We start from the raw sequence: 24,168 nt of genomic DNA, 5'->3' as shown, positions 1-24,168 counted from the left end.
AACAGGGCATCTTGATACTGTTGTGTATGACATTTGTCAAGTTCATTCACAGTAAGTAATACCACACAGTACTAGTCCACTGTGTTAGAAATGCATATTACAGTACTTCACATTCAATGTTTTGGTGTATCAATATTGCATGGACAGAGAGGATGATTGTWACAGTGTAATAACATTACATTGTAATAACATTATACAACATATTCAGTCATTCCAGTAGTTTGATAGCCTACATAATGAGAACAGCTCCTTTAGAGGAAAGCAAAATCATTTAATTGAAATGTGATAAAATGAACTCGATGCATTCTGCCAGTCACATTGTGTTAAAGGTCCCCAAAGCACACACATCCCTGGGTCGCTCCTCTTTTCAGTTCGCTGCAGCTAGCGACTGGAACAAGCTGCAACAAACTCTCAAACTGGATGTTTGTACCATGTTTTGTGCTGTTACCATGTTGTGTCGCTACCATGTTGTTGTCATGTTGTGTTGCTACCATGTTGTGTTTTCATGTGTTGCTGCCTTGCTATGTTGTCTTATGTCTCTCTTTATGTAGTGTTGTGTTGTCTCTCTTGATGTGGTGTGTGTTTTATCCTATATTTATATTGTATTTCTTTCTTTATTTTAATCCCAGACCCCCGTTCGCAGGAAGCCTTTTGCCTTTTGGTAGGCCGTCATTGTAAATAAGAATTTGTTCTTAACTGACTTGCCTAGTTAAACAAAGGTAAAATAAAATAAATCAAATGGATGATTTTCACAACCATGTCAATTTTCCATTCATGATCAATTATTATGTTGCTTTCTATTGGGGTCATATGAACCTCCTGAAAATAGRCTACAATCGGTCAACTTCCCCAGTCTCCATTTACTGCAACAGTTGTATCTGCTCCTCATGCGATAGGCAGATAAGGAAGGGAGAAACACTTGGAAATGGTCCTGTCTTCTGTCACTAAACATCCCACATGTAGGCGTACGCATCCTGATTGACGTATCCAGAGACCAGCCTCCGCGCTTCGTTGGCCAATTGCTGCACAGAGCTGAGTCGAGCCTTCAGATCCAACCTCTTATGTTGACTCATATAACACACACACACACACACCAGCAGTCATGTGACGGTAATATAGTACAACTACTCTGCCTCGCTGCTAATCAGTCTGAACGGTTCTGCTAGGCAAGTCTCAAGGACAAACCATGCATTCGAGATAGAGATTCCCCATCAAATGCAAAGGAAAGACAATGCATTGGGTTAAAATAAGGGATTTGTAAATGCTTTATTGAAAAAGGTAAGATGGAGTTTTACCGCATCTTTTCCTTGAGAATGAATGGGTTCTGCAAGAGATCGTGGGCGTGTGTTCCTTCAACCTATGACCATGTTCTGCAGCACGCACCGCTGGACGAAAACATGTTTACGTTGTAGCGGTGAAGCCGCACTTACTTGCGCATCCTATGCTACGGGATGGGCAGAAGATGTGCTCGTTTGCTTCAAAACTAGAGTCAATATGTTGACGGTTATGAGTTATGATAAAATGAGACAAGGATATGTTTACCGCCAGTAATCGGTAGAGGTGTAAGCCTAGCCTACGGTGTTTAAACTGCTTTGCATTTGATTTACATTTGATCGCCTATATACGCTCATTTGCGTTAATTCTTGTTTTAAAATATTCTCAATTATTATGTTGTAAGTATTCAGTGTTTGTTATGTAATAGCATGTAATGCTTGAATAATGTGTTTATGCACACGTGGCTTGACTAATAGAGATCATAAAAGCCCTGATTTACTGCTTGTATTCGGTGCATGTGACAAATAAAACTAGATTTGATTATAATCTATGTAGATGAACAAGATAAACGGTCAAGCAGAAACAAATCTAATGAAAACACATTTTATTTGTGGTGAACAAGATAAGTGGTCAAGCAGAAACAAATCTAATCAAATCTAATTTGATTTGTCATATGCGCCGAATAGAACAGTTGTATACGGTGAAATGGTTGCTTCCCAACGAGTAAAAATAAAACATGTAATTAAATAATAATAATGACGCGATAATCGCGTGTCATTCCACTACACGCGATTGGTGTTGATTTATTGCGGTTTGAGTGTTATAAACAGCATGACAGGTGATTTATGCACTATTAGGAGCGCAGTGCTCACGGCTGCCTCACGCGGTGTTATTTAATAATGTTGACGGTTCCTTTGGGGGTTTACTGTCGGTCACTGAGCCAAGAGGCCCAGAGAAGGGGACAAACGGTCAAACATTGATGACCATCTCAGCTTTGCCAGTTTTTTTTGTGTGTGTGTGTGTGGGGGGGGGGCAACGCTGCATGGATGTTGCAAATTAGATATGAAAAAAAAAACATGGCAACGTTCTGTAAGATAAAAAAGATGACAATTTTTCACTATAGTTGACTAAAACATTTGTTCAAATGACAGAGTATTCAATAAGTTCATTTGATTAAAAAAATGCAAGCAAAACCTATTGCATCCATAGACACTCTTTCTGACACACACACACACACTGCAACAGCCACTGCACAGCTGTGGACTCACAACAGGAGGTGCTCATGTGGCCTCGACCCAAATGCTTCGGTTAGTTTTAGTTTCCACCAGTGGAAATATGACACCAACGCCATTCTCACATATCCCAGATATCTCGTGCCTGACAAAYGTGTGAATCTGAGGGAACACATTTATATCTTTTGACATCCCTCCATTTAACACTTTGATCGCAGCCTGACAGCCACCACCTTCTATTTTCTGACTATACTGTAGTTGTTTTTGCAAGTCTTGCCCATTGTGRTGTTGTGRGTGTGTGTGTGTGTGTGTAACAGAGTGCATTCATCAAGTTATTTTGAATTGTGTTGAATCTGAAACACAAGTAAAGGAATGCGATAGCCGCCTATGCTCTCTGGTAACCGCTTCAGCTCTCACGCCAACCGCGTGTGAACTTGAAATGGAAACAGGCATAGCATTCCATACTTTGAACATGCAAGCCAGGAACAGAGAGGTGGAAGATCATTTGTTTCACAAGTGGTGCATTGGTGACTCATGACTTGTCTTTACAGTAGGTCTTGCCTCTGTTCTTTTGACTTTAGATTCTTGTCTGTGTGTTCTTACAGTGGCATGCATTACTATGTATAAAATGTATTAATCTCAAAACTCAGTTTAGTAATCTTCTCTCTCTTCTTCTCTCCTAATGGGTATTTGTCTAGATATATCCTGGCTGGAAACCTTGGAATGAAAGACTTTTCCTACCGAAGCATTCCTCTTTTTTTATCCTGAGAGAGAACAACAGGTGTTTCTCTATTTTTCTTCTGCAAAGCGTGACCTTGCTGTGGTGACCCCTTCTGGGGGTTATTTGTTGACAGTTTCCCGACAACAAGAGGAATAACCCTAACAAACTGTTATATCAGTAAGACAATTTTCAAKACAAAGTGGAGTGACATTCTCTTGGCCCATAGCCAGGAATGGTGGATAACTTCCTAGTGAGCGGCGYGGAGACTTTCTTAACTTACGATAGCGCCCCTTCAGTGTATCACCTGTCGGACATGGTGACGGATGCAGGGACCTACCAGGTGATGCCCTCGCCCTTCTCCGAGGACGACCTGAGCGAGTCGTCAAGCCCTCGCTCCTGTTCTAGCCCCGACTCCCAAGTGCTCAGCTCCAGCTATGGCAGCAGCTCCAGCGCCGAGAGTTCAGACAGCATCCTGGACTTCCTGCTGTCCCAGACCTCCCTAGGCGGAGCAGGGACTGCGGCGGCCATCCCCATGTCACTGTCCACCTCTCTGTGGGACTCACAGAGGGATGAGCCYTCCCACCCCCACCCAGAGGCCTTGAAGGAGGAGAGTGTGGACTTCTCTGTCTGGTCCTTGGTGGACATGGAGCAGCCATCCTTCCAGCCCACCTTGGAGGAGATAGAGGAGTTCCTGGAGGAGAACATGGAGGTGGTGTCATCCATGAAGCAGGAGGCCCGGGAGGGGGTGCTGGGGCTGGGTCTGGAGGAGATCATGGGGCTGGGGGTGGGACTGGAGGTGTACAGGGAGTCCTCATCCCCAGGGCCAAGGCTGGAGCCCGAGGCCAAGCATTCAGACCAAACTGTGTTTACTGAGAATGCCGCCACCACCACCGAGACCAAAAGCACACCGGCCTCGCCAGCACAGGAGTCCATAGAAGGTCTGCACGGCGACAGGTCCAAGAGTGATTCATTATCCAGCAGGCTTGGGACCACAGAGAGCGTTGCAAACAGTGGCAGCAGTGGGATGCCGGTCATCCTGCAGATCCAGCCCATGCAGATCAAAAAGGAAKCCAGTTCCACGGCTCCTCATCATCCTCCCCAAGTCGTCCAGCCTCCCCCTCAGCCGGCATCAGACATCAAAATTGCCCAGCTGCTGGTCAACATCCAGGGGCAGACCTTCGCCCTGGTGCCCCAGCTGCTGCCTTCCACCAGCCTTAATCTCTCCTCCAAGTTTGTGCGCATTGCTCCAGTGCCCATTGCAGCCAAGCCCCTGGGCCTCGGGGAGGTGCTGGTTGGGGTCCAGGGCCAAGGGCTCCATGTGGGGGGTCAGCAGTTTCAGAAGAACCCTGTGGCGGACCTCATCAAAATGCACAAATGCACTTTCCCCAGCTGTACCAAGATGTACACCAAGAGCAGCCACCTGAAAGCCCACCTCCGGAGACACACAGGGGAGAAGCCCTTCGCCTGCACCTGGCCAGGCTGTGGATGGAGGTGAGTGGGTGCTCGTCGTTTTATGGATTTGCTATGCCTAAAGGCCTTTAGACATTCAAGTTAGTAGACATATACCAATAGAAAACATCCACCACTGAGCACATAACATGATGATTCTTCATAATGAATTGCGATAGCTGCAATGATCTCATCACACGTTATCAGAATTGTATTCGGGAGGTGTCAGGGTTTTGAAGTTAAATAGTTTAAGACATCTGTCTCGAGATTTGAATGACATTGCTAGGTTAACGGCAGGTTGTATAAAGAATGCTTAGGGTGAGTGAGTGACTAGTCAGTGAGCCCAAGCTTTCACAAGCATGTCTGAGATATGGAGGGGATTATCCCTTGTTGTTATCGTTTTGCCTTTCTGGACACATTGGGGAAATGATATGTCAATGGGACAACCCAGCAAATGTCTTGAGGACATTCAGCGACATTCCCATTAGGTCCCTTATGGGTTGTGGCGTAACAATATCCCTCTGACGTTCTGAGAACGTTCTAAGAACGTTGTGTATTGGTCCCAAGGGAACGTTCTCTGGGGGACCTTTGTCTAGTTCCCTGGACATCACTGAGGACCAAATCAGGATCTTTTTAGGACATTCTCAAGACTTTCATTTTACTTGTTCTTAGGACTTTGGGTGATGGTCATAAGGGAACGTTCTTTGGGGGACCTTTTTCTAGTTCCCTGTTTGAGCCGGGGACGTCCCCAAATATGTTTTAGGAAGTTCTTAGGACGTTGTGTCATGGTCRTCTGATGCTCCCACGATTGTCCTAGGTGTCCCAAACCATTATAAGTAATGAAACGGGATCTGAGTTTTAAGGTAAGTTGTATGCTGTTCCTAGCAAAGGAGTGCCATCTCCACTGCTATTGTAATTATCAGTTAATCTGACTATTGTCTCATTGATTTACTTATTTCCGAAATTTGAGTTTGGATTGTTAATATAGTTGTCTAATGTTGGTGGGGCATATTGTTCTGTTTTAATGTTACTGCTGAATCACTATGATAGATATCATCGTTTTTCATGGGTGTATTTTTAACAGAGCTGAGATTTGCGAAGGGTAGTAATAGGACTAGAGGTGAAATCAGTCATTGATGGTGGCAAAGCAGGGCAAACGGGAACACTGTGAACCAAGAGATTGTGAGTGCAAATCCCAGGTGAGGACATGTTAAATAATAATTACTGTATGATTAAACATACACAATGTAATATATGTAAGTTGTTAAAAGCACAGTTTGTGTGTGGGTGTCCCTAGCATTGCCAAAAGACAAAGAGCTGTGAATGGATCAGTGGTTCACCAGTCAGGGCCTTGATGGACCATGTGCCCTAGGTAGAACGTTTAATTCATTTTTGGGGGGGAGAATGTTTATTTGAGACCATCAGTAATTTTTTTAATTTGACCTTTATTTAACTAGGCAAATCAGTTAAGAACAAATTCTTATTTTCAATTACGGCCTAGGAACAGTGTTCAGGGGCAGAAACTTGCCTTGTTCAGGGGCAGAACGACAGATTTTTACCTTGTCAGTTCGGGGATTCGATCTTGCAACCTTTTGGTTACAAGTCCAACYCTCTGACCACTAGGCTACCTGACACCCCAGTAAATTGGAAACTATAGAAAATCCTCCAGAGGACCATGACACAACGTCCCAAGAACATCCTAAAAATGTCCCCGGGTCAAACCGGGAACTAGACAAAACCTCAAGGGGATCATGACACAACATCCTGATGACATTAGGCAACCATTTTGTGACGTCCCGGGGACGTCCTAACGACTCATTGTTGTTAGCAGGGAAGTTCACTTTACAGTACAAGCTGGGTGTCATGTTTCTCAATTGAAGGCAGCTTTTGTACCACAGACTGTGACTGGCACCAAAATTGACCAGTCCAATGAGGTCATCAATTAGCGCCAGTGAGTGTCTTAAAGTGAGACTTCACAGGATCCAGAGGCCCCTTCAGATAATATTGCTTAATGTGCGTCCCAGATGGGACCCTATTCCCTACACAGTACACTATTTTTGACCAGGGAATAGGGTGCCATTTGAGATTCAGCCTTAAAGACTTCCTCTCTCACAGCATCAAGCTTTCAGAGTAGGTGCAGCATTCCTTCTGGTTAACATGGATTTGAGTTGCTTGTTTCATTTTGGCTAATTGGCGATCACTCGACATGCTATTCCTTCACTGCAGCCTCACAATTTAGTCGCCACAGTAGCAGCGCTGTGAATCATTTTACTTGGCAACCACTTAGTGATATTCCCTTTGGGGACTTCCTGGTAAGTACTTAAAATCAAGACGATGTCTCTTTAATGGAACGTATTTGACTTTTATTTATTTTATTTATTTAACCTTTATTTAGGCAAGTCAGTTAAGAACAAATTCTTATTTACAATGACGGCCTACCAAAACGCAAAAGGCCTCTCCTATGGGGGCTGGGATAAAAAATTAAAATATAGGACAAAACACACATCACGACAAGAGACACACCACAACGCTCCATAAAGAGAGACCTAAGACAACAGCACGGCAGCAACACATGACAACACAGCATGGTAGCAACACATGACAACAACACGGTAGCAACACAACATGGCAGCAGCACAAAACATGGTACAAACATTCTTGGCTAACAGCACAATGGGCAAGACTTGCAAAAACAACTACAGTATAGTCAGAAAATAGAAGGTGGTGGCTGTCAGGCTGCGATCAAAGTGTTAATTGGAGGGATGTCAAAAGATATAAATGTGTTCCCTCAGATTCACACTTTTGTCAGGCACGAGATATCTGGGATATGTGAGAATGGCGTTGGTGTCATATTTCCACTGGTGGAAACTAAAACTAACCGAAGCATTTGGGTCGAGGCCACATGAGCACCTCCTGTTGTGAGTCCACAGCTGTGCAGTGGCTGTTGCAGTGTGTGTGTGTGTCAGAAAGAGTGTCTATGGATGTCTTCATCAACAAGATCTCATTGTATCCCTCAAAATGGAGTCTATTTGTGGGTTAGTTCTGTGTGTTTACATGATAAAAACAGAAACAAGTCAAATGTTAACAGTTTATGCATTGATTCCGAGTGGTTAAGGTTAGGGCTATGGTTTGGGAAGACTTAAAACAAAATAATAAAAAAACGACATGCTATTACCATCAAGTATCATCAAGTATCCTCAAGGCTTGCGAGAGCATTGTAAACTGCGGTGATGCATTGGTCTGAGCAGCACGCTTTGGCTCTGAACATCATGAGTTCGCACCCAGTGCTGGGCAATTTCTGTTCTTTTTTTGTGAGCGCTGAGGAATGTATATAGTGACGTTTTCAGAACCTTTTCAAACGTTCGATATCGAAGTCTATTTGTAGTGAGCAGGCTGGTCATGTTTTGAATAGGGGTGTCAGTTTTCAACCGTGTGTGTGCTTGTGTGTGTGTGTATGTGTGTGTTTGAGCTCGCATTGATGAGTGTGCATGCGTGTGTGTGTGTGTGTGTGTGTGTGTGTGTGTGTGTGTGTGTGTGTGTGTGTGTGTGTGTGTGTGTGTGTGTGTTCATGTGCACACCAACTGTGTGACTCTTGGCACTCAGCTGCCTGATTTCCTGAGGACACAGGGTCAGGTGGAGAGAGTGACAGTCTCGGGTGAAAGAGTATAACCTTTGGCTTTGTAAGCCAGGGAGGAATGTTATCTATATGCCCTGGCCTGCAAAGACCTTACTGAGTATAGGTGGCTAACACATGGGCAAAGTACAAGTAGGGATATGTGAATTGTGACTGTACTTACAAAGAGGTGGACGAGGTAACGCGTGTGTATTAGTGTGTGTGTGAGTGCATTCTGTTGTGCCCTGAGCAGGGATAGAACTTGTAATGTTTGACACAACATCACATGCGATTCAAACCAACCATCTATGCCAATAGAGCAAAAGATTAGTCTGTCACTGCGTGAGTGACGTTTGTCTTCAGATCTAAGTAATCTCGCTTATCTAGAAGTAAAATGATCTCGCGGAGGATTGTCATTTATTTTTTTACTTCTGGGGGGAATGCCGTTAACAATTGTGATAACTTTTGTGCAAGGGAAGGAAGTGAAGTGTCCTGCCTCGCAAACGGAAACTCTCTGCCAAACTAATATCACCCGTGTTTATCATGGCCAAAAAACACATTTTTGGTTTTCATGAATTTTTACAATATAGACAATTTTTACTTTTTGGCTGTGGAATCTAGTGGAAAACTATATAATCTGCACACAGGTTTGAAAATCACCACACCAGTTTAAGAACTTTCTTTGCCCAATCCTAATTCGTTCAAATAATCATTGACGAAAACCCCAAACCAGGAACTACTGCTGCTCATAATCACATAATTCTACGAGAGTCTTGACAGATTCATCTGTCCACCAAAATTTGTCCATGAGAGTTTAAGGTCTCAGGGAAAGTGTGATGTCACTGAAGTTTTCCAGCAAACATGCTACAGACGAGTTTCACATCCACTACAGGTGCATGTGTGTGTCTACACATTCCATACAGCATATTAGTTTGTATAGAATCAGCTTACCTTCCGTTTCTGATATGCTCAATCATTCATGGACTCCAGTCCACTTCTCCACAGAGAGCAATCTACAGTCTATTGCTGAAAAGGCCGCTGCATCAGTCAATTTATTTATGATGACCGTGGCACCAACTTGGCACCCCGCCAGCAGCCGTGTATTTGTAATGCATTTGTATTGTATTTGTAATGTATTTGTATTTGTTTTGTAATGTATTTGTAATGTATTTGTTTTGTATTTGTAATGTATTTGTATTTGTAATGTATTTGTAATGTATTTGTAATAGTCTGTCCCAGTAGATGAGCTCGGCTGCAGCAAAAATCCCCTTAGTAGTTATCCAGGCAATGCATCTCATCCCTACAACATGGGTCTTGTCTGGACACAAAGACCGGATTTAGGGAGAGAGAAGGTAGGGCAAGAAAGAGAAAGAGTGGATGAATATAAATGGAGGAAGAGAGGGAGAGAGAACGTAGTGCAAGAAAAAGAGAGAGTGGAGGAATATAAATGGAGGATGAGAAGGAGAGGGAGAGAGAAGGTAGGGCAAGAAAGAGAGAGACTGTGTAAGGGTGAGGGGCCTGTTTCAGTTTTGTACACACAATCAGTCTGATGGAAACTGGTGTGGAAGTGAGATGAACAAAAGGCTAAGTGCTGAATAGCATGACTGTGTGATAGGAACGTCTAGGCTGGCAGACTGCTTGAAAAGGGAGAAGGATCGATGTGAGGCTGAAATGTTTACAGTTGGACAGAGGGACACACATGCGAACAGATACATGTGCAAACACACACGTACAGGTATGGGAATGTTGTGTGCATGCACACACACATACACTATACACTCACGTGCACACAGTCTCTGTGTCCTTCTTTTCTCTCTCTCTCTCTCTCTTTCTTTCTCTCTCTCTCTCTCTCACACACACACAAACACCAAAATCTAATTAAACCTCCCCATATTTCATCTGGAGTTGACATCGATTTTATTTCACACAGGAACGTGGGGGGGGGGACGACTCCCGGGGGGGGGGGGGGGGGGTTCTTCTCCAGAGTAGTGTGGCCTTCCTCAGAGTAGTGTGCCCACACATGAGAGGAATGTTGAACAGGATAAGGCCAAGATGAGAAACTACCTTACTCTACAGACTTTACTACTCTCTAGCCGCCACCATGGGCCTCCGTACACCAGTACTAGAGCAGTAGCAGTAGAGAGTAGTAGAGATTGTGTCATTATGTGCTCTGAATGTGTGCCCTAGATTCGTACTCTTGTATAAACTGTCTACAATCTACTTATAAACGCTTTTCAACATCCTTTACAGGGTTTTTACATGTCTGCACTGTAATTGATTATTAGCCGACTGTTATTAATAACAATGTTATTATTTTATTACTATCATTTGACTATAAGCCATTATTAGAGAGAGTCACTGCTGTAGGCCTTCTGTAGTTGCCTATCTACTGAGATTAGCTCGCTGGGTCTAAACCTCTTCTCTCCTTTCATTGTGGTTTGGGGACTCATGTTTTATGTGTGTGTGTGTGACAGATAGTAAAGTGGGTTTTATTCCGACTCCGCAGCTAAATCACAGGCTTGAGATTGCATGAATTCATCATCCTGTCAGCTCTGTCTGTAACATCTGGGAGACAGAAAGAGCTAGGCTTGTGAGAGACTGCTGGGAGGCCAATAGTTGTCCTGCCTTAAGCTTTATTCATCTGTTTCACGCTATCGCTAACTATTTAGAATTTCCGCATAGCATTTATCCAGGGTTTATTCCTGGGTTTTAAGCTAGCACTAACTAGCTAACAATGATCTGCATAGCACTGGTAAGGTAATGTGTTTTAAGCTAGCATGAACCTTTTTTATATTGCCATTCCTTAAGCTTAGCCTAGCCATGTGTTTTAGGCTAATTATTTAGCATTGCTAGTATTGCTTTAGGGTTCATTACTATGAGCCATCCTCCCCTCAGCAGCCTCCTGTGAGCTACGTGCTGTAAAATTACTATCGTGACTGTAGACAAATCTGTATATCTTACCATTTCGGAATCGCTGTCAACGTTTAACAATAATATGGAATGAAGCTAAAAGCAAATTCTCTTGTCTGTTGCTATGTCAAAGAAAATTAAAAGTATTATTCTGAAAAAAATAAACAAATCACATTACATATGTAAACAATAATGTTTTATTCTGTTCTATTTTAAAATCATTGACATCTCTCTCCTATCTGTGTCTCTCCCAGGTTCTCGAGGTCAGATGAGCTGTCGCGACACCGGCGGTCCCACTCAGGGATCAAGCCCTACCAGTGTCCAGTGTGTGAGAAGAAATTTGCCCGCAGTGACCATCTGTCAAAACACATCAAAGTCCACCGCTTTCCGCGAAGCCGGACACTGCGCACAACAAACTGACCACACCCGGATCACTCTTCAATGGACATAGGCCAAAGGAGCACGGAATGTGTGTGTCTGTGAGATGGAATTTGTGTGAATGTGTTTGTGTGAGAGTGTGGTATGACTTACGGGGAGCGAGAGAGAGAGAAAAAGAGCGAGAGAGAGAGAGCAAGAGAGAGAAAGAGAGAGAGAGAGAGAGAGAGAGAAAAAGAGCAAGAGAGAGAAAGAGCTAGAGAGAGAGAGGTCGAGAGAGCGCGAGAGAGCGATGGAGATGGAAGATTTATGTGTGTGCCTTGCCTTTTAGAGAGATCTATAACAGTGGTCTTGTGCTATAATTTATTGTTGAAAGCAAAACCAACACATGACACTTACCATCTTCTCAGTAATCAACGTTTCTTGAGATTCTTGTTGCTGTTGGTATTTTGTATGTTGTACTCTTTTTATTTGTTTTTCTGTTCAGTCTTTATTTTCTTTTTCAATGAAAGATTGTTTTCATTTGAGATGAAATGTATTAATTGCTTCAGTAATAGCCTTGCGTTTCTATTTTACCTGGATTTGACTGCCTTTTACCTTGTTAAGAAGTGCCAATGTCTTTGACATTCCTCATCCAAGTCAGGTTGAAGTTTGCCTGGAAAAGTTCTCCTTGTGTTTTGCCTTGTCACTCAGCTCATTGACAGAGGGTAAAGAATAGCTTACTCATTCATCACACTGTTTGTTCAAAGGGAGTGGCAGAGCTTATTGCCAATTCTGTACATAAACTACTGATAACAAATATGAACACGTCGCTATAAGCTACTGGGACTCTTCTCAAGTTCCAGAAAAACTTCACTGGCTCAGATTCTGAGACAAGGCGGGTGAAAGTAAAAGAATGGAACAAAGAAAGAATTGCGCACATGTATGATTGTTGATTGTTTTATGTGTAAAAAAAGCCTTCCAATCAGTGTTAGATTTTGTATTCAGCTTTTTATTCTAAACTCATGTTGTGTATTTGTTGGTCTTTTTCGTGTCAGTGGCTCAAGCCGTTTGTAAGACACTTGTCTGGCCTTAACCCACCACAGCATCCTTACCAGGGGGGCAAAATTGTAAAATAACAAGTTATTCACCGCAGGCATGTTTTATGGATTAATGGTGATATGGTTTGAGAGCATGAGGAAAGGGAATTGGAACTGCATAATCCTTTAATCCTGTCCATGGAATTGAATCTCAATTAGCTTTTTCTCTCCTTTTTGCTGTTGACACAAAATCTGCCTCAAATCAGCTCCCCAATCTGATCTGTTACTGGAATACCCCACAAGCTCTTGCCCTCACACAGTTATGTTGAAGTGAGGTTATCATGTACGTGGATACCACTCCACCACGGTGCTGAACAACCAGAAGAACTGCCTTCTGGAAACTGTTGTCACAACACACTTATTGAGGCCATGGCACAGTTGTCATTATTCTTGATGTCCTGTTTGCTCTTGAGACTTGTTTGTTAAGTATGCCACGCCCTGTTGTGAATGTACGGTGTGTGAGACACCGTCCATACATAGTTAATGTAATGTTCGCAGATGAAAAAGCAGGGGTACATTATATTGTACATAATTCCTTTCATTCAATTTTTGAATTTTTAATGCTTGTTTAAACACAGGTGTTTTATCGCATCCTATGAATGCATGTGAATATGCAGGAGTGTACATAGCTACACAGAAGGCTATTGTAATAACATATCTTAAGGCCAAGATTCAGGACTCTATTCAATCTGTAAAGCTGAAGCGTCATTTCCGATTGAGCTGACATATGCAGTGTTTACCGTGAATCCAGTCTCCGCTAAACAGGAACCTTGCCTTTAAATTTAAATCACTCTGTAAAGCTGAACTTCTGCGATGGGGATTGAATAGAGCCCTCAATCAGATCAAGTGTTAATCGGCGATAGCCGACACCTGCATAGCTGATGTTTTGGCGTTGTCTGAACTGCGTTGGAGCGGTCAAATCGTTGAGCAGCTGCTCTTGTTATCTTTTTCATGAAGCCACACCCATCCCACTTGCATTAGAAGTTCAGAACGAGAAAGTGTAGGCTATATAGAAATAATGATGCTCAAATTGAAAATGATTCAACAAAATATTAAGGATTTCTATCAGTCTAATAGAGGTGTAGATTCCATCTCGCATTCCAGTGTTCCAACTTGTAAACAAGGCTGCATGGGATTTCTCTTAATGCGACTCTGTGCAGCCAATGGCAATGTCCGCTTTAGGTATAATGCAAGGAGCTGCTTGTGGAATTGACAGCACTAACGCAGTTCCACCTCGGACACCGTCAAAACATCAGCTATGTGGATGGCGGCTAATCGGGATCTGATTGAATCGGACCCTTAGTTTGTGGTTGTGTAGATTTCTAGTATACGCCCTAAACGTGTACATAACAAAACATTTCAGAACATATCAATATATTATATATTTTTTCTTTGTTCTACCCAAGATGCATTTACAAATAAAATTTTAAGAAGCGATCCTGTGACCATTACTTTTTATTATTTCTTCACATTTTCTCTTGTGACTTTATTACAGAAATGTATTCTCAACGTTAAGGGGCAACACATTGTTAAAAGTAACTGTCCAGTGAAAATCTCACTTTAAAAAGTTCATATTCTGTTAAATCATACCCATATAATGTTGACTTATCCTATACTCAAATTTATGGCCAAAGCATAAATTAGAGAAAAAAAACTATTTAAAAAAACACTTCAAACATGTATCTCAAACAGACCGTTTCAAAAATGCTTGCTATTTCCTCATAAAAGATGATAGCACATATGGAAAAACTATGAAATAGCACATATGGATTCATGTAGTAACCAAAAAAGTGATTTTAGATTCTTCGAAGTAGCCACCCTTTGCCTTGATGACAGTTTTGCACACTCTTGGCGTTCTCTCAACCAGCTTCACTTGGAAATCTTTTCCAACAGTTTTGAACATATGTTCCCACATATGCTGAGCACTTGTTGGCTGCTTTTCTTTCACATTGCAGTCCAACTCATCCCTAACCATCTCAATTGGGTTGAGGTCAGGTGATTGTGGAGGCCAGGTCATCTGATGCAGCACTCCATCACTCTCCTTCTTGGTCAAATAGCCCTTACACAGCCTGGAGGTGTGTATGGTCATTGTCCTGTTGAAAAACAATTGATAGTCCCACTAAGACCAAACCATATGGGATGGCGTATCGCTGCAGAATGCTGTGGTAGCCATGCTGGTTAAGTGTGCCTTGAATTTTAAATAAATCACTGACAGTGTCACCAGCTAAGCACCCCCACACCATCCCACCTCCTCCTCCATGCTTCACGGTGGGAACCACACATGCGGAGATCATCCGTTCACCCACACCGCGTCTCACAAAGACACAGGGGTTGGAACCAAACATCTCAAATTTGGACTCATCAGACGAAATGACAGATTTCCACCGGTCTAATGACCATTGCGCGTGTTTCTTGGCCCAAGGAAGTCTCTTCTTCTTTTTGGTGTCCTTTAGTAGTCATTTCTTTGCAGCAATTCGACCATGAAGGCCTGATTCACGCAGTCTCCTCTGAACAGTTGATGTTGAGATGTGTCTGTTACTTGAAGTCTGTGAAGCATTTATTTGGGCTGCAATTTCTGAGCCTGGAAACTCTACTGAACTTGTCCTCTGCAGCAGAGTTAACTCTGGGACTTCCTTTCCTGTGGCGGTCCTCATGAGAGCCAGTTTCATCATAGCGCTTGATGGTTTTTGCGACTGCACTTGAAGAAACTTTCAAAGTTCTTGACATTTTCTGGATTGACTGACCTTATTGTTTTAAAGTAATGACGGACTCTAATTTCTCTTTGCTTAGTTGAGTTGTTCRTGCCATAATATGGACTTGGTCTTTTACCAAATAGGGCTATCTTCTGTATACCACCTCTACCTTGTCACAACACAACTGATTGCCTCAAACGCATCAAATTCCACAAATTCACTTTTAACAAAGCACACCTGTTAATTGAAATGCATTCCAGGTGACTACCTCATGAAGCAGGTTGAGAGAATGCCAAGAGTGTGCAAAGATGTCATCAAGGCAAAGGGTGGCTACTTTGAAGAATCTCAAATATAAAATACATTTTGATTTGTTTAACACTTTTTTGGTTACTACATGATTCCATATGTGTTATTTCATAGTTGTGATGTCTTCACTATTATTCTACAATATAGAAAATAGTACAAATAAAGGAAAACCCATGAGTCGGTGTATCCAAACTTCTGACTGGTACTGTATGTATCATTAGTTTCTTGACCGTAGCTAAATATCCTTATGAATGTATTTATTAACACAAATACATGTTTATATATAAACTATTTATTAAAAGTGGCAATCCTGTAATCATACACCAACAGACCTCATCTATGTATTAACTCTATTCCATGGCTAACAAACATTGTATTAATGTTTATAAGCATGTCATAAGAAGGCCTTTCCAAGAAAGTGTCACTAGGTTTTGAATCTGGGATAGTATGGAAGGATTATAATAACCTTGGTGTTGTTGATGGGTACATTTGATTTTAGACAGATAGAAACACAATATTGCATCGTACTGTATGTCTAACAATGACTGCATATACAGTGAAGTCGGAAGTTTACATACACCTTAGCCAAATACATTTAAACTCAGTTTTTCACAATTCTTGACATTTAATCCTAGTAAAAATTCCCTGTTTTAGGTCAGTATGGATCACCACTTTATTTTAAGAATGTGAAACGTCAGAATAATAGTAGAGAGAATAATTTATTTCAGCTTTTATTTCTTTCACCACATTCCGAGTGGGTCAGAAGTTTACATATACTTAATTAATATTTGGTAGCATTGCCTTTAAATTGTTTAACTTGGGTCAAACGTTTCGGGTAGCCTTCCACAAGCTTCCCACAATAAGTTGAGTGAATTTTGGCCCATTCCTCCTGACAGAGCTGGTGTAACTGAGTCAGGTTTGTAGGCCTCCTTGCTCGCACACGCATTTTCAGTTCTGCCCACACATTTTCTGTAGGATTGAGGTCAGGGCTTTGTGATGGTCACTCCAATACCTTGACTTTGTTGTCCTTAAGACATTTTGCCACAACTTTGGAAGTATGCTTGGGGTCATTGTCCATTTGGAAGACCCATTTGCGACCAAGCTTTAACCTCCTGACTGATGTCTTGAGATGTTGCTTCAATATATCCACATAATTTTTCTACCTCATGATGCCATCTATTTTGTGAAGTGCACCAGTCACTCCTGCAGCAAAGCACCCCCACAACATGATGCTGTCGCCCACGTGCTTCAAGGTTGGGATGGTGTTCTTCGGCTTGCAAGCCTCCCCCTTTTTCCTTCAAACATAACGATGGTCATTACGTCCGAACAGTTTTATTTTTGTTTCATCAGACCAGAGGACATTTCTCCAAAAAGTACGATCTTTGTCCCCATGTGCAGTTGCAAACCGTAGTCTGGCTTTTTTAGGGCAGTTTAGGAGCAGTGGCCTCTTCCTTGTTGCGCGGTCTTTCAGGTTATGTCGATATAGGACTCGTTTTACTGTGGATATAGATACTTTGTACCTGTTTCCTCCAGCATCTTCACAAGGTCCTTTGCTGTTGTTCTGAGATTGATTTGCACGTTTCTCACCAAAGTACGTTCATCTCTAGGAGACAGAACACATCTCCTTGCTGAGCGGTATGACGGCTGCGTTGTCCCATGGTGTTTATACTTGCGTACTATTGTTTGTACAGATGAACGTGGTACCTTCAGGCGTTTGGAAATTGCTCCCAAGGAGGAACCAGATTTGTGGAGGTCTCCATTTTTTTCTGAAGTCTTGGCTGATTTCTTTTGTTTTCCCATGATGTCAAGTGAAGAGGCACAGAGTTTGAAGGTAGGCCTTGAAATAGATCCACAGGTACACCTCCAATTGACTCAAATGATGTCAATTAGCCTATCAGAAGTTTCTAAAGCCATGACATCATTTTCTGGAATTTTCCAAGCTGTTTAAGGCACAGTCAACTTAGTGTATGTAAACTTCTGACCCACTGGAATTGTGATACAATTCATTTTAAGTGAAATAATCTGTCTGTAAACAATTGTTGGAAACATTACTTGTGTCATGCACAAAGTAGATGTCCTAACCGACTTGCCAAAACTATAGTTTGTTAACAAGAAATTTATGGAGTGGTTGAAAAACAAGTGTATGTAAACTGGAAAATGTCGGCTGTTAATGTTGGGCTGTCGGCTGTTAATGTAGGGCTGTTAATGTTCAGAAATCTGCTAAATGACATACATTTAAATATAAAAATAATTCCTAAGTTCCTGGAGTCGGGAATCAAGAGTCGATTTCAAAATAAGAGACAAACAGGTACAAAACACATTTACACAAATGTAGTAATGTGTATTTATTGTTTGCACCAAAAATTATAAAAATCTCACTAATTTGAATGTAAAGATCAAATTTCTACATGTGCACTCAGCGAAATCATAACCACAAAACATGAACTTGATGAAAAAGGACAGGAACCGATTCCTTGTGAAGGAGTCCCGATTCCCGATTCCTGATTCCAGTCATTGTTAGAATCAGTAATCAACTCTTTTTGCAATCAACTTCCAGCCCTAGTTTAGAACCGACTTGTTTGGCTATATCAATGCCCCTCAACCCATCCCCCCACCCACCCTCCGATTCCTAGAACTCAGAGAACACAAAGATGAGACTGAGCGGCAGAGAGCATTTAAATTAATTAGGAACATCCAGTTCCTGCCAAGCCCCAATGTAATGTTAAGTAAACATGTGGACACCATTTTAGATATGTCCACATGTTTACGTGATTTCCATTTTAATCAGCGCGTGCGTCTAAATGCACGGCGTGACATATCCATTACAAGCAGCAGTCGATAGCATTTAGTGTTCCATGTGCAAAATGTGCTGACTCACTCACCATCAGGAGACAGTCAAAATGTTGTTATGGACTGGGAGAAATAAGGAGGAGGGTCGGAGGACTTTAAAAGGCCTACATTCGCCCAGGAATGGGTCTGGTTTGGTGATATGGGGAAAACGGTTTAGGCTCTTTTTTAAAGATTTAACTTGCTTTCCATCAATATTATGGTGTCCATATTAGGACATCCTCTGTCTCAGCACAACTTATTGCATGAGGAAAAACCAACAGTAGGTATTGTCAGTTCAATTCAAACAACTATCCCCTTAGGGCAATTACTACCTTAATTGCTTCAGACATACAACAAACAGTCACAGAGACAAGAAATACACAAGAAACATGAGAGTCAATAACTAAAACGTATAGTGCAATAAATATCCTATGAGTTATATTATCTCAGTCAAAGGACACACCATTTCGAAAACACTGGGTACATTCGCAAACATCTGGCAATGTGTACAGGAGCACATATGTATGTGTGCAGTATCCTATCAGTGTTCCCAGTGACTTTATAGTGTTCATGCAAGCTCAAGGTTAGCCGTGCATGACAAACATCTAGCGCTTTCCGTCTGACTGCCAAAGGGAATTGATCAAGTTGATTGATTTTCAAATGAGAGATATTCTCATCTTTAGTTGTTTAAAAATACGGGTGGTAAAAGTAGCTCTGAAAAAATGGTTCTGAAACCAAATCCCATGCCCTCCTTTAGCAGCATCCCTCTATTATTGGCCAGAAGAGGTTCTGTTAGTGGAAATCAGTCAACCACCATGCACAATCACATCGTCATATTCAATTTACAGCAATAAATGAACGCTAACTTAATTAAACGCTAATAATCATGACAAAGTTAAGTAGGACAATGGGAAGCTTGCAACCACATCTTTCTTCTTATGCTGTGATGTTCGATTGGATCTCAACGATGCCACCAAATGTAACATGATGACGAGGCCAGGCTAAGGCTGCATCATCACATGCTGCAAGAATGATTACTCTCATTGAACATTTGTACCTTTTATTTATTCATCAGATGTTCTTATTCAGAGCGACTTACAGTAGTAGTAAGTGCATATTTTTTTTCAATCAAACCCCAAACCATGGTGTTGCAAGCACCATGCTCTGCTAACTGAGCCACACGGGACAACAAAACAATATTTTTACATTATGGAAAACAATAAGACATATCTGCTTAGTCAAACATGCAGTCATAATGTGCTCAAATAGTATTATTTTGATATACACTGAGTGTACAAAACATTAGGAATACCTTCTTAATTTTGAGTTGCACTCACTTTTGGCCTCAGAACAGCCTCACGTTGTCAGGGCAGGACTCAACCTGTTCTCAGAGCATTTTGTATTATTCTCTACGTAAATCCGAGACTCCGTTTAGTATGATATGTTACGTTTCGTAGGGTATGTATTAATTTGTATCTAATTTTGGATGTTCATCACCCATTTCGTATGATATGATATGAATTACAATACGTATTATATGTTACGAATGTTACAAAATGTATGATATGTTATGAATTCGCAAAACATACAATATGTTACAATGTTACAAATGTATGATATGTTATGAATTCTAGTTAAGTGGCTAGGCTAGAGATTAGGGGTTAAGGGTTAAGGTTAGGGTTAGGATTCGCTAAAAGGGTAATGTTAGGGTTAGGGGAAGGGTTAGTTAACATGCTAACAAGTAGGTGGAATATTAAAGCTGATCCACCCCCTACAAAAAAAAAATAATAATAAATATGAAAAATTTTCAAAATAATAAAAACAAGTAGGTGTGAATTAGCTAAAAAGTAGTAAGTAGTTTAAAAGTTAATAATTACCTAAATGATGAGATTTAAACTTTTGGGCTAATAGATGTTCAATTTATACGCCCACCCATCCTCCCCGCCTTAAGTATCCATCTGTCTGATGTAAACATACCAAACGTAATATACAGAGCACTCGGAAATTAGAGACTTCTTCCCGTTTTCCACAACGTTTTGCGTTACAGCATTATTCTAAAATTGATTAAATATTTTTTTCCTCAGGAATCAACACACAATACCCCAAAATAACAAAGTGAAAACAGGTTTTTAGAATTTTTGCAAATACCTTATTTACATAAGTACTCAGACCTTTTGCTGTGAAACTCGAAATTGAGCTCAGGTGCCTCCTGTTTCCATTGATAATCCTTGAGATGTTTCTACAACTTGATTGTAGTCCAGTTGTTGGAAATTAAATTAATTGGACATGATTTGCAAAGGCACACACCTGTCTATATAAGGTCCCACAGTTGACAGTGCATGTCAGAGCAAAAACCAAGCCATAAAGTTGAAGGAATTGTCCATGGAGCGCCAAGACAGGATTGTGTCGAGGCACAAAAAAATTCTGCAGCATTGAAGGTCCCCAAGAACAAAGTGGCTCCATCATTCTTAAATGGAAGAAGTTTAGAACCACCAAGACTCTTCCTAGAGCTGGCCGCCCGGCCAAACTGAGCAATCAGTTTGAGAAGGGCCTTGGTCAGGGAGGTGACCAAAAACCCGATGGTCACTCTGACAGAGCTCCAGAGTTGTGGAGTCTGTGGAGATGGGAGAACCTTCCAGAAGGATAACCATCTCTGCAGCACTCCACCAATCAGGCCTTTAGGGTAGAGTGGCCAGATGGAATCCACTCCTCAGTCAAAGGCACATGACTGCCCGCATGGAGTTTGCCAAAAGGCACCTAAAGGACTCTCAGACCATGAGAAACGTGACGCTTGGCCTGAATGCTGGAGGAAACCTGGCACCATCCCTACGATGAAGCATGGTGGTGGCACATCATGCTGTGGGGATGTTTTTCTGCAGCATGGACTGGATCACTGGAAAGATGAATGGAGCAAAGTACACAGAGATCCTTGATGAGGATCCTAGGAGGGCTGCAGAGATGGTTGTTCTTCTGAGAGGTTCTCCCACCTCCACAGAGGAACACTAGAGCTCTATCAGAGTGACCAGAGCCAATTGAAAGCAGCCAACAAGTGCTCAGCATATGTGGGATCTCCTTCAAGAAAAGCAGTCCAGGTGAAGCTGATTGAGAGAATGCCAAGAGTGTAAAAAAAAATATATTAATATATATATATATAGTGGGGCAAAAAAGTATTTAGTCAGCCACCAATTGTGCAAGTTCTCCCACTTAAAAAGATGAGAGCCTGTAATCATCATAGGTACACTTCAACTATGACAGACAAAATTGCTGGACCCCAGGAAGAGGGGATCCTTAATAAGTACAAATACAAATTTAACTGAAATATTTTATTAAAGTAATGCAAAATAAATGGGTAATAAGTGGTAAGCAGTAATGGGCAGAAACCTGGCACCATTACGACCATCATAGGACTTTTATTCACTGTTTTATTCTGTGTTGTTGTAGCATTCAACCCAAATACTCAGCACTACCGCCTGGTACGACAACTGTACCTCCCGCAAATGCAGGGCTCTCCAAAGGGTGGTGTGGTCGGGCCAATGAATCACCGGGGCACACTGCCTGTCCTCCAGGACATCTACAGCACCAGAAGGCTAAGGAGATCGTCAAATACATCAACCACCCGAGCCACGGCCTGTTCACCCGCTATCATCTAGAAGGCTGAGACAGTAAAGTGGATCAAAGCTGAGACCGAGAGACTGATAAAAGAGCTATCTCCAGGCCATCAGACTGTTAAACAGTCATCACTATATGGCAAATAGGATGGAAATATCCTCTGCTATTATTCTCAGTCATTTTCAATCCAAGTTGTCCAAGTTGTCAGACCCTGGTGCTTGTCATTGTTGATAGACAACAATATTTTACTTCTCCTACACTCACATTACTGAATAAAAAATTACAATGTGTAACGACTGTTTGAAGAAGAGGACCAAGGTGCAGCGTGGTACGTGTTCATGATTTTTAATAAAACTGAACACTAGAACAAAAAATAACAAAGCAGAACAAACGAAACAGCTCTGTCTGGTGCAGACACACAAAACAGAAAATAACTACCCACAAAACACAGGTGGGAAAAGGCTACCTAAGTATGGTTCTCAATCAAGAACAACGATAGACAGCTGCCTCTGATTGAGAAACACACACCGGCCAAACACACAGAAAAGAAAACATAGAACACAAAAACAGAATGCCCACACCAACTCACGCCCTGCCAACAAAAATAGAGACATAAAAGATCTAGTTCAGTCAGGCGTGACACAAGTCTTGTCTTTCTACTTCGTACTTTGTATGTGTCGTGTCAGCATTGGCTAGCATATCATGCCTAAATTTGCTTATGCCAATTAAAAAATGATTTAAGTAATTGGAAATATCAGTGGGTTCTGTGATGAATGAACCATCCGATTCAATGAATGACGGAGCTGATTTAGCCTTTTGCCCAAATTTCATTTTAAGGTGCTCCAAAGCTTTTTACTATCATTTCTGATGTTATTTTCATTGTCACATGATTCTCAATTTGCAGTACGTTTGCCAATCGGTTTTGCAGCCAGACTTATTTGCCATTCCTTTTGTATCATCCCTCTCAACCATAAAATTTTTCAATTCATCATCAATCCACAGGATTTAACGGTTTTTACAGTAATCTCTTAATGGGTGCATGCTTATTAGTAACTGAATAAGAAATTTCAGATAGTGTGAATAGGAGCATCTGGTTGCTCTCTCATTACACACCACAGATCAACACATTATTTACATCAGAAACATAGGAATCACTGTAAAATGTATTGTATGACTATATTTGGAACTTTGGTTTTCCTAGATATGGCTACTATATTGTGATCACTACATCAGATGGATTTGGATACTGTTGTTAAAGCTAATCTCTGCAGCATTAGTAAAGATGTGATCAATACATGTTGATGATTTCATTGCTGTGCTGTTTGTAACTACACTGGTAGGTTGACTGAAACCTGAACCATGTGCAGCACAGTTACAGTTTGAAGCTTTTCTTGATTGTCACCTTAATGGAAGCAGGTCAATATTTAAATCACCTAGAAAATATACCTCTTTGTTGATATCACATACTTTATCAAGCATTTCACAAGTTATCCAGATACTGACTCTTAGCACTTGGGGGTCTATAGCAGCTTCCCACCAGAAAGGGCATTAGGTGAGATAGATGAACCTGTAGCCATATTACCTCAACAGTATTTAAAAACTTCTTATGGATCAAATCCCTTTCGCGGGATCGATTTGACAACATCCGGTGAAATGGCAGAGCGCCAAATTCAAATTAAATTACTATAATATAAAACTTTCATGAAATCACACATGCAATACACCAAATTAAAGCTACACTTGTTGTTAATCCAGCCGCAGTGTCAGATTTCAAAAAGGCTTTACGGAGAAAGCAAACCATGCTATTATCTGAGGACAGCACCCCATCAAACAAAGACAGAGAATCATAATTCAACCCGCCAGGCGCGACACAAAGCTCCGAAATAAAATATTAATTCATGCCTTACCTTTGATGAACTTCTTCTGTTGTACTCCAATATGTCCCATAAACATCACAATGGTCCTTTTGTTCGATTAATTCTGTCGTTATATATCCAAAATGTCCATTTATTTGGCACGTTTGATCCAGAAAAACACCGGTTCCAACTCGCACTACCTGACTACAAAATATCTCATA

The 24,168-nt window shown here is 41.4% G+C and overlaps 1 protein-coding gene across 1 annotated transcript; it reads left to right on the top strand.

Moving 5' to 3' along the window:
* Positions 1-1,111: 1,111 nt before the first annotated feature.
* LOC111970469 (Krueppel-like factor 15) lies at positions 1,112-14,091 on the top strand. The gene is made up of 3 exons (XM_023997224.2): positions 1,112-1,278; positions 3,206-4,719; positions 11,455-14,091. Exons 2-3 carry the CDS (start codon positions 3,461-3,463, stop codon positions 11,618-11,620), a joined length of 1,425 nt encoding a protein of 474 aa, XP_023852992.1. The 5' UTR covers positions 1,112-1,278; positions 3,206-3,460; the 3' UTR covers positions 11,621-14,091.
* The last annotated feature ends 10,077 nt before the right edge of the window (positions 14,092-24,168 follow it).

Source organism: Salvelinus sp. IW2-2015, linkage group LG11, assembly GCF_002910315.2.
Source record: "Salvelinus sp. IW2-2015 linkage group LG11, ASM291031v2, whole genome shotgun sequence".
Taxonomy (NCBI): domain Eukaryota; kingdom Metazoa; phylum Chordata; class Actinopteri; order Salmoniformes; family Salmonidae; genus Salvelinus; species Salvelinus sp. IW2-2015.
The sequence above is the reverse complement of the archived record's forward strand: the minus strand, read 5'-3'. Positions and strand labels throughout refer to the sequence as shown.